The sequence below is a fragment of the Chlamydotis macqueenii genome, chromosome 15, assembly GCF_036417535.1.
Source record: "Chlamydotis macqueenii isolate bChlMac1 chromosome 15, bChlMac1.mat, whole genome shotgun sequence".
In the NCBI taxonomy this organism is placed as follows: Eukaryota; Metazoa; Chordata; class Aves; order Otidiformes; family Otididae; genus Chlamydotis; species Chlamydotis macqueenii.
Genome location: NC_141570.1, coordinates 14,794,671 through 14,808,326, shown reverse-complemented (window position 1 = coordinate 14,808,326; position 13,656 = coordinate 14,794,671). Strand labels below are relative to the sequence as shown.

Sequence of the window (13,656 nt, the reverse complement as noted above, 5' to 3'; positions counted from 1 at the left end):
ACTATTATCATGAATTACTCCTAGGGAACACAGACAAAGAAATAGTCCAGACAAAGAGATTCATGATGACACTTTCAGCAACCACAAAGAGGGATTTGTGCCCATTCTCTATTATTAACTATCACACATTCCTAATTTTTCAGTGAAGACTAATCCTATAGATAGATGTTTGAGAAGTAATATATGATGCAATAACTCTCAAGGGAGATGGATAGAGAAGAAAATTCAGTGCTGTATCTCAACTAGAAACCATTTCTGTAAGTAAAATCATATTCAATCATTGAGAAGAAATGCCTAGAAATGACACAGACCACAAAATTGCTCAGGTACTACCCTTAGGCAAGAAGTTTATACAGGTCACCAATGGCTCCCACTCCGGACTCTAGTGGTAAGATCAAGTGGAAGAAAAATAACAGGCTGATGATTTAGCTGATATCTTTCACTGCAGCCACACATGTTTAACATAACAACGCTGGATAGCTACAAAACAGCAAAACACCGAGTTCTCTTCTGCAGAGATAAGGCTACTGTCTCTAAGTTGATGGAGTTGAGTAAGGGAATAGAGACTGCCACTGAAGCGTTCAAAGGTCCCAAACACAAGCCAAGTATCCTATCTGAACTGAATCAAATAGCATTAAGCACCACAAAAACAACTCTGCTTAAGCTTAGAATGACAGCTGCACAGCAAGACTTTAAAAGGAAATTTTTCTTGACAGACTTCTATTACAGCTGCTGCTGCAATATCCCTGCACAATTTTTGGACTAAAAAGTCAAAGACATTGTTTTATACCCTCTTTAGCCACCTAAAAGTGTATTATCCCATTATGAAAGAGCATGCAATTGCCTTCTTTTTCCAATATCCAAGAACGTGAACTTTTTGCATCACTACACACAAGTTTTTACTTTCATATTCAATACTGAAACTAGATGACCAGCTGATTCCCCATCACCATCCCATATAACCTTCAAGAAATTATACAGCAGACAGCTAAGCCTGAAAACACTTAAACTTGAAAACAAATAGTATGTACCCAGCGTAGCAGGAAAACAAACTAAAAAAAGGCATCATGGTTAGAGTAATGGTTAGAACAGTTACTGAAATAAAAGTTACTTTTCGGTATTGTTGAGATTAATAAGCTTTCAATAATAATAAATTATCATATTAAATAACTTTTTAAATGCTGTCATCATTTTAAACCGAAAATAAAGTTTAAGCAAACACTATCTGCACAGCAATGGATTAAAAAGATACATTCTAAGAGGCTGTAGCAAGCATGAGGATAACAGACTAAGGCTGGTAAACTGCTTTACCCAGGGATTCAGTGAAATCAACTTTACTTTCATTATGCCAAATAGATTAGAAGGCCAGTAAGCTCACACTTTATACCTTCATACATGCAAAGTTATTCCTGTCACTACATTGCTCTCTATGACTGACAGACTTAAATTAGAAATTAAACACACATTTTTAAATAAAGCCAGCTAATCACTGGCAGAAAATGGTAGAATTTATTGACTTTAAATCTTAAATAAAGACTAGCTGTCTTTTTAAGATTATGATTATAGCTTAAACATAATTTATGAGCTTAATGCAGCTATTACTGGATATAATTTGATTATAGTTTATGTAATTAAATGTCATTTGTCTACAGGACACCAGACTTATATAACCAGACCAGATAACATTGTAGTCCACCAGATCATAAAGTCTATGAACGGTGTTATGTATTAGATAAAGCCATACAATTATTTTACACTGGCAATTTATATACATTTATAGTCTTCTAGTTTCAGTTATAACTGTTTAACAAATGCAGAGGTGAGGAAATTAAACTTTGGAATTAGTTAAGGATCAACTAAGAAATTGATAAGAGTGTGGCAGAAACCGTTTCCTACATACAACCAGCTTAAGTACTCCGATGAAAGAGTCCCATGGAATTTCCTTCCACCAAGCTCAAATGCTGCTGTGTCTTTATCACAGCCTGACCAGTAAACTCACCAAATGAATTACCGCTCCCATGGGTGAATGTTTAAAATAGTTCCAGACTGCAACCTCTGTAAAATCCTCATGTAACTCACCATTTGTCCTGGTGGTCTTTGTCTCATTTTTAAGGTAGCCATGCGCGTTCATTCTTCTGCGGTAGTTTCCCAGTTCTGAATTAGCTCCATTCAGATACAGAGAAAATCCTTGTTCTAACTGCTGCAGTTTGGTTTGTACGGGATCCTTTCTTTCTAAACGTCTCAGCAGCCTAAAGTAGAAAGTACAATAATTTATCCTTACACAGTGCATGTACAGATGGTCACATTAGCAAGAAATACAAAAACACACATTACAAAGCTAAAAAAATATGTTCACAGTTCCAATAACAATTTAAGAATACAGCTTCCAGGACCTGTTTCTGTTCTCGAATGCTTGGATGAGTACCCACACGCTGTGACATGTGAAGTTTGACCTCTCCCTTCCGAGATTTTTTTCTATATTGTTTCTCATTTCACATTATTTTTTCCACTTGGCATTTAGTATATTTAACTTTTCTTCCTGAGAATTTTAAATTTTCCTTAGAATTCCAAAAAGCTTAAAAATGTTTTTTCTTTTCAAGAAAAAAAAAAAAAAAAGAAAAATATTATTTGTATTTTGAAAATTGAGAGGGAAAGCCTGCAATCAGTAATGCAGTTAGAGATACCAGCAACTGGTAAGTCTGGCTAAAATAATATTTAAAAAGACCTTCCCCATGCTCAATTTCAGTGAAACACCTCCCCTCCCTCTTCCAAGTCTCATCTTCTCTCCTGGCACCATGGGTTATTCTCAGTCCATCCTATTTCCTTCAGAGAGGTGACATGCAGGCCAGAAGGCTGGGGCCACGTGGGTGACAATTTCCACCTGTCCCTGCATGCTTCTTTCTGGTTTCCCTCTGACTCCAGGGTGGGTCAATCCACAGGCCAAAGTCCCCCAGTGGTGTATCTGCTCTGCCACAAGTCATCTTTTTCCACGCGTGTGTCCCCAGCCACGTCCTCAGCGCAGCGTGCCTCCCCCGGAGCACTGCAGCCCTGCGGCCACTCTCTTCAATCCACCCCTGGCTGCTCTGACTGGTGATGTTTTGGTACATGACGGAGTGTTTCTGCTGTCTGGGATCCAGCAGGAACCAGCTGACCTGCTCACACAGGCTACTCTGCAGCCCCCTGCTATCCAAAACTGCCAGTTACATCCAATACTTGGATACATCAGCACGTCTCTTCTGCAAGGTACAGTTGCCACCTGCTTGTTGCGTTGTATTTCAGTGGCATTTCTTTCCACCAAAGTTCAGAATTAGAGCTCTGATAATCAGGATGCAAGTTTCAATCATTAATTTGTTTCTATCCTTTCCTAAAACTGCTTTAGGAGACTATATACGAAATAAATCTGTGTTTGTAAAAACTGGCTGTTCTTCTAACACAACTTTGTAGGCTTTTGTAGGCTTATTTGGTCTTTTCACCAAACAATTCAGTTTGTTATAGGATTTGAGTAAAAATCTTATGCCTTGTGGTAAAGGAGGGAATCACAGAATCCAGCAAGAAAGTTCCGTAGAACCTTCTGAACTAACTTATGGAATCCATCTGTCTAGGGTATAAAGACAGGAAGGTTCATATGAACGAAGATTAAAAGAAAAAATAAATGCTTTAAACTTGTCTGAAAGATAGCAAAGTTTGCAAAAGCAACCTAGATGCCCTTATCTCCCACCTTAGCAGAACCTGACTTTCCACATTTAACTTTAGCAACTTATGCATGCAATTTTCAGTATTTCTGACAACATAAAAACCTTGCGTCATAACAACATCCTCACACAGTGTGAGCTGCCAGTTACTTCTGAACCTAGAACCCCTTGCTCTATAAACAAAAATCTTCCCTGTAAGCTGCGGAAAGAATAACCATTTTATTAATAAATGCATCTCTGTTTTAAAGTATGCTGAAGGAATACTGTGATCTCCTCTAGAAATAAGAGCTCTGATGTACTTAGCGAACAAAAAGAAGAGAATCACCCAAATACTCTAAGACACAGCAAGTCAGACTTTGCATTGCAAGCTTAAAAACCAAGTTTTTAAACTAACATTCACAACTGCTTATATTAGATAGTAGACAGCAAATATCACATACTTAATGGTGGTAGCAATTCTGTATCTTACCGGTTTCTCTGCTGAAGGGATATTAAGTACTCATCGTGTTTTTCATCAAAGTCAGTCACCATGTCCCTAATATAAAGCTGAAATGAGAATATAATTGTCACATTGAAGGATAGAAATTATTTACTATAGAGTATTCCTGGGTTTGCACCCTCAGTGGACAAGAACGCTATAAACTGAGAAAAGTTCTTCCTTCAAAAAGCATAAAATTGTCAGTGTAGTAAATAAAGTTCCTGAAGAAGAGAGGAAACTTTACTTGTTGTACTTGTTTTTCAGAACCTTTCGCAATCTACTGAAGAGCCTAAAAATACTAAAAATGGAAGGCCTATGCTATAATGAGTTTATAATCTAAGAAATTACAAGCAAGTGAATTCTGGGGCACAAGCTGAAAGGGGCAAGGCCAAAGCCCAACTATAGGATGATTTTCCTGAATTACTACTGCTCAGGTCAGTTAATTCTACAATTTATTCACGGCAGAGGCTGTATAAATTTAAAGTAATTAACTGAAGATTTTTCTTTGCTTGCCTTTCAGGGAATACTAACTTTTCCAGCGAGCTGCACCAAGTATCCCAGAGTTGTTGCAGCAAGTTGTGGTAGGGTGCCCTGTTATACACTCAAAAGTTTAAACTTGCCACCAAAACATCGAATTTAGTGTTGTACGAAAAAAAAAAAAAAAAAAAGAAGAGACCCCGTGTTTTGTCTCTTACCGACTGCGGGGTGTTTCTGCTAAAACACGGCCCCTTCCCGCCCCCTCGCTGAGGTAAGGCCGCGCTGGGACTGCACTGACAGGCGAACGGCAGAGCAGGGCCTCGGGCCCGCCGTGCCTCGGCGGCGCCGGCAGGCAGCGGGCTCTGGAGAAACCCGGAGGCGGCGGCCCCGCCGGCCGGAGACCCCGCAACAGCCCGGAAGGCACCGCGGCGAGGAAAAGCCGGGCCGGGGCAGGCCGCGGCCCTGTTTGTGCGTTTCCTTGGCTACCCGGCGCGGGTGGCGGCGTCACTTCCGGCGCGCAGGCGCGGGGCCGGAAGCGGCGCGGGGATGGAGGCGCTGTGGGCGCTGCTGGACGAGGTGGCCCTGGAGGGGCTGGACGGGATCACGCCGGCCGCGCTCTGGCACCGCCTGGGCGCCCGCTCGCCGCCCTTCCCGCTGCCGCTGGAGCCCGCCACGCAGCAGCTGCTCTGGGCCGCGCTCAGCGCCCAGCCCGGCCTCACCTTCTACCTGCTGCCGCGGGCGCGCCCGCCGCTCCGCCTGCACGACCGGTGAGGGCGGCTCCGGCGGGGACCGCGCTCCCCGCCCCGCCGAGCCCGGCCCGGCCGAGCCGCCCCCGCCCTCCCGCGGGAGGCCCGGGGAGGGCTCGCTGGTCTGCGGCGGGGGGGGCAGCTCGGGCCCGGTTCTCCGGCCGCCCCCGCGCGTTCTCGTTCGGGTTTCGCTGGAAGAACGCTTTAAAAATTGGTTGGCAGCGGGCGCGGCGGAGTGAGGCTTTGAAGTCTGCCGTTTCGGGGACCTGTGTAGGGGTCCTGGCTGGGTTTCTGTTGTAACGACGGCTTACCGCTTAGCTACAAGCAGAATTTTTACGTCCCAGTTCATCAGGGTGGATGTAGCTGTTGTTTTCTTTTTCCAGGCGTGCAGCTCTGCTCTTTCTGTTTTTCCAGTTTCAGGGGTTTAAGAGAGTTTCATTTTCCGAAGGCATTTGATAGAGGTAGCAACATTGCCTGTGGCGATCTTGTGTTTCCATTCCAGATTCTCCTTGTTTGGTTAAATGTTGGCTCTCTGCTTTTATTTCAGATATGAAGAAATCGACCTTGAAACAGGAATACTGGAAACCAAAAGAGATCCTGTGCCTTCAGATGATATTTACCCTGTCCACATGATTTTGGATAATAAAGACGGCATACAAGGTTCCTGCCAGTATTTTAAAGAGAGAGTAGATATCACTGATCAGATACGGGGGAAGGATTTGCAGCCTTGTTACACTTACACAGAAGCTGTTGAAAAGTGAGTGAAATCCTTATACCTGGCATTAAAAGATTTTTTTATTTCAATCAAGTTTTAAAGTTTAGTCCTCGCTCAGTTTATGCAGAGTATATCAAGAATGGTGTCTGTGGAGAGAAAGTGATTGGTCTGTTTGTTTTTATGAAACTGATAATATTTTATTACTTCCCCTTCTGTTTCTTAGATGGGGAGAGAAGCTAGTCATTGTTGCCTCCCAAGACCAGCGTTACAGAGCTTTAATAGGCTGGGAGGGTGACCCTGACTTAAAACTCCCTGACTTCTCCTACTGTATATTGGAGCGTTTGGGTCGTGCTAGGTGGCAAGGAGAGCTTCAGAGGGACCTTCACAGTGGGGCTTTCAAGTAAGTTTATGTCTTGCTATATGACTTAAGTCGAAGCTAATAAGTTTCCACTGGTTGCTTACTAAGTCCCGTCCATTGAAGTGTTCCTATATGTGGATTTAAACTCATGTCTGTAGTGGTAGTTCCTCATCCTTTACTACTAGGAGCACTTGGTTCTTGGACCCTGTATTGCTGGAAGTATACTGGTGTCTTCCTTCAGCTTGTTATACTTCCTGGTATTTTCTTGTGGGACCAGAGTTTGTTTGTTGGGTCCATACACAGGTTACTAATTTGTGGCCATTCTAACTTTCTCTAAATCACTTTTTCTTCAAATTTGGGATAGAAGGGTGATTTTCATTTCCTTTTCTAAACTGCTGAGCAAGCATATTATCCTGCCCAAGTTCTGAAGAGATTCCTGGATGTCCACCTTTAGTCCCTAGCATTTGCCCTCTGTGGCATCTTTTTTTACATGACCTGAAAGGGAGCCCAAGTTACCAGCGCCCAAGCTAGATCGTGTATTTTGGGGATGGAGGAGTGTCACACAGGCTCTGAGGGAACACTACAGTTAGATATTACCATTGCTGTTAAGGATTCACTGTTTCTGGGAGATGAAGCATTATGTGGCTTGCAAATCACACTGGCATTGGGGTTTTTTTTGCCACTCAGGAAGCTCCTTTAGGCAATTAAGATGATGAGAGTGAGAGGGAAATCTTCTCTGGATACTCTTCTGCCAGTTCAGTGGCCAGAGTCAGTTCACTGAGGAGCGAGATAAACACCAGAGCTATCACAAGGGGGGCAATGATTGTAATGTAGCCAGGAGTTAGAAAGAGAGGAGGGAGGAAGAGGGTGTGGGCGTGCAATACAGTTCAGCTGTCTCATCAAACCATGTCATGGCACTGTGATTGTGTGTAGAGACTGTAGGTCAAGATGAGGTATTTCTCTCTGTTTAATTGCAGTAAATTTAATTTTAATTTTGGCACTTCCTAATTTTGAGGTTGTCACTTTGAAAATTAATATAACATATATCACTAAGGCCACAGGTAATTTAGGTAAAGGGTGCTGGGATACTGGATAATTAGAATTTATTTACACAAGTTCCTATGCCTGTAGATATCGTGCCATCTTTTTTTTCCCCAGAGTGGATGCTGGAAAAATTCATTATCACCGAAGAGTATTGGACAGAAATGGTCTCATAACAATGCAGTCCCATGTCATAAGACTACCAAGCGGAGCACAGCAACACTCCATTCTTCTACTTCTGACTCGCTTTCATGTTGACAGGTATGTGCCACTTAAATGTCCTAAAGATCTCCTGGGTAGAATATGACATTTTACTCTGAGTAAAGTTTGCTCTATTGTCACAGAACCATAAAGTTTCCTGGTATTGACTCTTCTCTGTTTCTTCTTTAACTCCTCTTTCAAATGCTAGACAGTTGAAAACTTACTTGTCTTGCAGCTCTAAGCAATAGGGTATTCTAGTGCCTGTCACCTGCCTACATAACCCCAACTCTTATTGTAGCACTAATAATTATGTTAATTTTTAGTTTCACTTCAAACATGTTTCTAATAGGGAAAAAAAAAAAAATCTGTCTTTATGATTAGAACCTGTGCTTCTGTGGATTGCCAACGAAGTAACAGCCTGGGCTTAGTCACTGTTCCCTCGGTTCAGATCTTCTTGGTGACAAATTTTCTCATGTGCTTTTTGCAGAAGGAGAAGAAACCTATAATTCCTAAAACAATCTGAGAATACTTCAGCATACTTTCTCTAACGACTGATGTTTTGTAAAGGTACAACTTGTATTTGTAAAGTTATATGCATTCTTACATGGAAAATAATTTTCTTTTCTTGGTTAGGAGGAGCAAATATGATATTCTGATGGAGAAGCTCTCAAGTATGCTAAGTGCTCGTTCAAACCAGATGGAAACATTAGGAAACTTGAGGGAAGAATTGGTGAGATTCATTACTCTTTCAAATGCTCACACACGCAGAATCTAGATGATTAGTATCAAAAGGCAAGTCATTCATACTCCCTGTTGTTTAAAGTTGCACAAAATTTTGGGTTGGGATATCAAAGGAAGGATCTTAACCTACTAGATCAAGTCACTGCTGCTGTTTGTCATAAGGAAGGAGTTCTGTTTGATCCACAGTTTCAGAAAAGTTTTGTCACTGGATATCATCATCCAATTCTCACTTGCGTAATACTGCAGCTGGTAGCTGCTGCTTGTTTGGACTGTAGAGTTGGAGGGACAGAACACACTCCAGAAGCATCTCATCCTCTGCCTGGTGTCTGCACTAGCAGGCTTTTAAGATCCTCCTTTGATGTACTACCCCAAAATACTGGTATTAAGAGCAGGCAGTGTGAGTATCTTTGATACTAATCACCTGCAGGTGAGACTTCTGGGCTACAATGACTTTTGCCACTTCCCTTTGCGTTAGGGTCTTTGTGAGAGAACTTTCAAACGTCTCTATCAATACATGATGAATGCTGGCCTAGCCAAGGTAGTATCCGTCCCGTTACAAGATATACACCCCAATGGAGGACCCTACAAGACAAAGAAAGGTAACTAGAACCATGTTGTTCCTTTTTTTTCTGTGTAATTACATTGATGCTGTTCTATCTATAAGCTTCAAGCCTTAAATTAAAAGACATGCAAGTGAAAATTTGTCTATGCAGTTATGTGGAGAAATATGTTAACGAAGTTAGAACACTGTACTCCCGTTGAATTAAGCATTCGTTCCAAATTTTTACGAAAGGGATGCAGGGAAGTTTGTTGTATATTGATGTAAGTAAGCAGTGGATTGTGACTCCTAATAAGACTGCTCAAGCCAGTACAGAGAGTAGGGACAAAGAGCAGTTTGCTGACCTTTCAGGCTGAAATTGAATTACAAGTCAATAAACTTCATATATAAAATGTAGATAAATATTTAAAAAGTAGTATAAAACAGAAAAGGCTGTTAAGAAAGAAGCTAAAGAAACAGACCATCTTAGTTGTGGTTTTTACTGAAATTATTACTTTTGCTGAAAGTTAAGAGCCTGCAAAGTTTCTCTGGAAAGTTTCATATCAAATTACGAAGGTAAGCTTCTACAGCACTACCTTGGAATTCTTTAAGCAAGATAGCCATCAACTACTGTTTGAAAAAGCCATAGTCTGCTGAAGGATACCTTAATGCATAACCAGCTTTAAATTCAAAGTTAATAGGTTTGCAAGAACTGCTGATAACTTCCAGACACATAGCGGAAAGACAAAGAAGAGCAGAACTGCATAAAGAAAGGGGAAAAAAAGAAAGCAACTGCTGTCAGAAAAAGATGCAGATAAAACTTCCATGGGGAAAAAGCTACAAGGAGTAATAATAGAAAGCATGAGGAAGAATAGTATCACGAATGGAATTAATGTAATTGCTTAAGGAGAACTAAACCAAATCTTTAATCACAGAAAATCCTAAGAGGCAGATTTGCAAGAGTTAAAAAGAAAGTAGTTCTAAAAGACGAACAGCATGTTTTTCAGAAGTGTAGTGAACTGTTTGTGAAAAAAATTTTTAAAAAAATCTGATATGAACTAAACATTGCAAATGATATCGTCTTTGCCAATAGGAGTGATCATAAAGGAAGAAGTGAAAGAGCCAATAAAAATTTGAGAAGACAGAAGTGAATACCAGTTACACGGAGTTGGATTAAGGCTCTTGATAAGACAACAAATTCCTTCAAGTTTAAGTCTAGGGGAAGGAAATCTCTCTGTAGGGAAATTGTATTATGATCAAAGAGAAGCAACAGCCAAAAGTAGCTACATCATCTAGCACAGTTCCGACAGAAATATCCTACGTTGTACTGAATAAATAAGGGAGTGATTTGAATGAGCTCATTGTCATGAAGTATACAGGTCCACCTTCTTCCTGTAAGAATGTTGGAGAGCGTCTTACACAGAAGAACTCATTTAAGTTCACAGTTTCAAGAAAGCAGTGGAGATCCTCAAACAGTATTCTAGAATAGGTCAGTATACACTAAAATGTATGGCAAAACTCATCATCAATTTTTTACAAAATATGTATTGTACATAGTGAATGTATTTCTAGTCTGAGCAAGTGTCTCAGCCTATGGTGGCTTGTGTGACAGGGATACCTTTAGCCGCACCATCCAGCATTGGCATTGACAAAGACCTAGATCCCCTCTTATGCTGTCTTTGAGTAGTATTGCACCAGGTTATTTTATTTTATTTTATACTTCCTCATATTGACTTAAGTTTGAGATGTTCTAATGAGCTGAAAACCTTTGCGAGTAAAACCCAAAACTTTTCCGAAAAAGATAGAGTTTATAATCAGTAGTAAAAACATGCAGCTTCCAGTTGAAGTGTTTACTTACAAGACAAGAAAACACAAGGCCATTTATAAACTTGGTGGCACGCCACAAAGCAGTTGACATTTCTTGTTTTGTCAGAGATTGGCACAATGGCAGCTGCATTGACTACTTGTTTGTCATGAAAAAAGTCACCTGATGAATCTTTCACTTGAATGATAATTCCATCTTACAGATGTAAGAGCTGAAAATCCACAAAAATGCCTTAAAAAACACTAGGCATTAAACTGGGATGAATTAATAGTAGCTGATTTTCATCAGAGATCAAGATAGTTTAATCTCTGGAGTTATAAAGGAAAGCAGATGGAAATATGTGGGACACACTGAGGATGAAGCCAGAGCATGTGCTATGGGAAGCACATTACTGGGCAGCAGGAGCTAAAGGAAAAGGAATTGTTTGGGGGTTTTGCTGTGTTTGTTTTGTTTTCAAATACTGCTTCAAGTGAAAATTAATGGGCTGTAGAAATACAGAGGATGTGATAACGGTGCCTGTAGCTCTAACAAAGTGTCAGAGCTTAATTACTAGCCTAAGCAGTGTCTTAGGATACTGGCAGGGAAAGGATTCAGACTGAGGAAAAATAATGGAATTGTCTGGCCTGGAGTGCAGTCACATGTGTAAGTTACTGTGGATTAACTTCATGTGGGCTGAGCTCCAGTAACTGATTATAGGTATACTTAAGGTTTCAGCTGATTAATTTTATCTTAATGATTTCAACTAAAGCTTTCGCCGGGCATTTTTCACAGCAGGGCTGTGCCAGAGCAATAGAGGTGGCTGTAGGTGTTGCCACCCACTGCTGCAGGATGAATTGGCTACTTCTGCAGTAGGTGCTGAATCACTGCAACTTGATAAGCTGGCAATGTCCATACCTTTGTTCTAGCTTACCACTGGCCTCTTACATCGTTCAGCAGGAGCTAGATGATACTAATGGTAGTAGGTCATCCTTATATCAGGGAGCAGGATCGCTGCAGCTCTCCTGGAGTCATGTGTCCCCACTCTGCTATGAGATCCCAGGAGGGTGAAGTAGGTGGAGAGCTACTACAGCACAGCTAGTGCACAGTAACATGTGAAGATGTGGAATTCAGTCATGTATGAGATTCTTGTGGCTGATGGGCAGCAGTGTGTTCTGTCCTTGTATGCAATGGCCTTAGATTTTAGGTCTCTGTTTTCATTGCGTATAACTATAGTACACTACACGTGTTAACAAACCTAGCCGTTCCCTGGTGCAGGGAATAGGTGAGGACTTTGGACAAGAAATCTAGAAGCTCGGCTGCTTGTACGTGATTGCAGATAAAGCTTCCATAATGTAACTGATACCATGTGTTGTGGAACACGTGGTATCAGTTAGCGATGCTGGACCTGTGCAACATAACCATGCATTTTAGTTATGCTGTAAGAGCCTACTGGATGGGCTAGGACTCTTCTATTTCATCCTTTTCTTCAGGATGCTGGTTGCTTGGTGTATGCTTCTTCCAACATGCATGCATACAAATATAGAAGAAGGTGGTAGGACATACGATAAACTGACAGTTATTTTAGGTCCTGGGATTTTTAAATATTGGGAACTTGTGACGGCACTTGATAGGGCCCACCAACTGGTATCCCCCTTGATCACTTTCTGAGGAAAGACAATCCTGTGTTAAGGGACAGTTTTGCAACGAGGTAGCTTATTGTATGAGTTTTATATCTTAAAATGTACAGGTTTCTTTCGTTAAGTGACTTGCAGTTAGAGAAAGTGAAAAATGCTTTGAGTCGGAAAAAAGGATTGGTTTTATAACCAGTGACTGAACTCACAGTCCAGTCTGTGTTTTGAAGATGTAATACTGTGGATCAGCACTTAATCCTTCCATTGATTTATTTGTGCTGTTGAAATTTCTCCTCTTATTGCGGCGTTTTCCATCCTGCTCATACATCACTGTATTGGCCAGTCCTAATGTGGACACAGAGATTTGGTTTGGAGCACCTCAGAAATTCAGCTAGTCAGTATTTTGACAGACTCATATATAGGGAAAAGCTGTTGCAGACGTTTCCTAGAAATAAATGATTGTCATTGGTCATTTTTTCCCCACTGCACTGCTACTTCTTCGTGCTGCTGAAAGAAGTAAAATGGTTAAACAGGCACACACTCCCTGCATTTTTTTAAGCGTTGTTACTACCTTTCATGTTCACAGGGACTGATGTCATGGTCCGTTGCCTTAAATTACTAAAGGAATTTCGAAAGAAAATGGAAGATTATCATGATGATGATGAAGAGGAGATCATCACAAAAGCTGTTCAGCCTGTGGATATTGTTTGCGAAAGGGATATGCTCACCCAGGCTTATGAGCTAAGTAGGTGATGTAGTAAGACATGCTAAAGATTTTTCCCATTGCTTTCTTACTCCTTGTGTGTATGAAAGAAAAGTGTATATATATGTGGGGTTGCTTTTTATGTATTAGAAAGTGTCAATTTTGCATGGAAAAGATGAGCTTTATGTTCAGATTAGAGTGGAGCTATAGGTGCTGCCACCTCTTAGCCCTCCCTGGAAGCTTATCAACTATTCAGTACCACCCAAATAAAACAGCATGGTGGAAACAGGATGTTGTGGTGGGATGAGAAGAGGTGATGAAGAAAACAGTTTCTTCTTTTATCCCTTTTCCTTTTGTAAAGGAGAAATTAATATCTAACTGCAGAAAGCTTTCAGGGGAAAAATTCACCCCTGCTTTTAATCTGAAGCTATTGCCTTCAAACTTTATTCTGCTGGGGCACTGCTTTGCTTAAAATTGTGGTTTATGACAGTGTTTGACTGTATATTGTATATGGCTGGGAAAATGTCTTTA

At 41.0% G+C, this 13,656-nt stretch overlaps 2 protein-coding genes across 9 annotated transcripts in view; one reads left to right on the top strand and one right to left on the bottom strand.

Annotated features, from left to right (window-relative positions):
• KATNIP (katanin interacting protein) overlaps positions 1-5,915 on the bottom strand; it is a 56,804-nt gene extending 50,889 nt beyond the window's left edge. Inside the window, exons 1-3 of one of the 5 annotated variants that reach the window (XM_086759426.1) lie at positions 5,705-5,915; positions 4,162-4,238; positions 2,080-2,249 (exon numbers count right to left, since the gene is read on the bottom strand). In XM_086759426.1, coding sequence (XP_086615552.1) covers positions 2,080-2,249; positions 4,162-4,223 — 232 coding nt within the window. In that variant the 5' untranslated portion in view covers positions 4,224-4,238; positions 5,705-5,915. Of the gene's footprint in view, positions 1-2,079; positions 2,250-4,161; positions 4,239-4,701; positions 4,730-4,865; positions 5,100-5,704 lie in introns of those variants that run through there. The other 4 variants (XM_086759431.1, XM_086759429.1, XM_086759427.1 and 1 more) reach the window with 4 other exon arrangements.
• Positions 5,194-13,656, top strand: part of GTF3C1 (general transcription factor IIIC subunit 1) — a 40,226-nt gene continuing 31,763 nt past the window's right edge. For 3 of the 4 annotated variants that reach the window (XM_086759423.1, XM_086759422.1, XM_086759424.1), the window contains exons 1-7: positions 5,194-5,414; positions 5,941-6,150; positions 6,332-6,508; positions 7,625-7,768; positions 8,342-8,438; positions 8,925-9,048; positions 13,009-13,167. In XM_086759423.1, the coding sequence (XP_086615549.1) occupies positions 5,194-5,414; positions 5,941-6,150; positions 6,332-6,508; positions 7,625-7,768; positions 8,342-8,438; positions 8,925-9,048; positions 13,009-13,167 (1,132 nt within the window). Of the gene's footprint in view, positions 5,415-5,940; positions 6,151-6,331; positions 6,509-7,624; positions 7,769-8,341; positions 8,439-8,924; positions 9,049-13,008; positions 13,180-13,656 lie in introns of those variants that run through there. The other variant, XM_086759425.1, reaches the window with a different exon arrangement.